Source organism: Populus euphratica, unplaced genomic scaffold (genome assembly GCF_000495115.2).
Source record: "Populus euphratica unplaced genomic scaffold, PopEup_1.0 scaffold7859.1, whole genome shotgun sequence".
Lineage (NCBI taxonomy): Eukaryota > Viridiplantae > Streptophyta > Magnoliopsida > Malpighiales > Salicaceae > Populus > Populus euphratica.
The window spans coordinates 1-1,119 of record NW_011507633.1 but is presented as its reverse complement, the minus strand read 5'-3'; the positions used below and the strand labels follow the sequence as shown (position 1 = coordinate 1,119).

The 1,119-nt window shown below is 38.3% G+C and overlaps 1 protein-coding gene across 1 annotated transcript; it reads left to right on the top strand.

Moving 5' to 3' along the window:
* Positions 1-24: 24 nt before the first annotated feature.
* LOC105120371 (uncharacterized) lies at positions 25-1,096 on the top strand (the record flags this gene model as incomplete). The annotated part of the gene is made up of 3 exons (XM_011018533.1): positions 25-425; positions 565-634; positions 1,055-1,096. Coding segments are annotated over exons 1-3 (513 nt in total), but the record flags the coding sequence as incomplete, so codon positions are not given.
* Positions 1,097-1,119: the final 23 nt, after the last annotated feature.

Below are 1,119 nucleotides of genomic sequence, written 5' to 3'. Positions count from 1 at the left end.
GCTTCTTTTTCAAAACCCTCAGAGATGCCTTTCCCTTTCTCTCTAAAACGCTCAAAAAACCACGTAAAACCTCTTCATCTCAAATCAAACATCATAACCAAACTCTCAGTCTCAACACAAGAAGAAGAAGTGGAGACTGAAAAAGAGGACCTCGAAGATGACCCAACTGCAGAAACGGTCTATCTTGACCAGGAAACTGATCCGGACAGCATTGTGGAGTGGGAGTTGGATTTTTGTTCTAGACCTATACTTGATGTCAGAGGCAAGAAAGTATGGGAGCTTGTTGTTTGTGATGATTCTTTGTCACTTCAATTCACAAAATACTTCCCTAACAATGTTATCAATAGTATCACTTTGAAGGATGCTATTGTATCCATTAGTGAGGATCTTGGTGTCCCCCTGCCTGAAAGAATCAGGTTCTTCAGGTGATCTTTTACGGTAGTTTGTACATTACTATCTGTTTCTGTTATGTATTTACCAGCGCAGACACACACAGCTGCATAAGTGACTGTCTTTACTAAAGATGGTATGTGCCCGATGATAAGATTGTTTCTTTGTTTATAGGTCACAGATGCAGACAATTATAACCAAAGCATGTAAAGAGATAGGTATAAAGCCTATTCCAAGTAAACGGGTAAGTATTGTTTTCCGTTCATGTTACGAGTATGATTAATGAGGTGGTTTCGATCAAATGTGGAAATGGTCATAACCATTGAAGGTTAAATTTAGATGTTAAGAGTATTAATAAGTTCATCTATGCTTTAAACCTTGTATTTTAGGTGCCTTTCGAAAAGCATGATTGGTACATTACCAAGTTAGACACGAGAAAATATCGCAATTTTTTCGGATGCTAGTCAGTAAGAAAGGAAATCCAGGGGGTTCTTAAGATACCTCAAAATCACAGACATGCCACACTAGTTTCATGTACTTTGTCATGGAGTGCATTGAGGGTTCTCTAGATTCTTGCTTATTTAAGTTTGAAGTGCGATTCGAGTTTTGGTTTAGAACTTCTATGTTCTACAGTCACACCTTTGATAATTGATATGTTTTACAGTGCATATCACTACTTCTATGGCTGGAGGAGCGCTATGAGACTGTATATACGCGCCATCCTGGTTT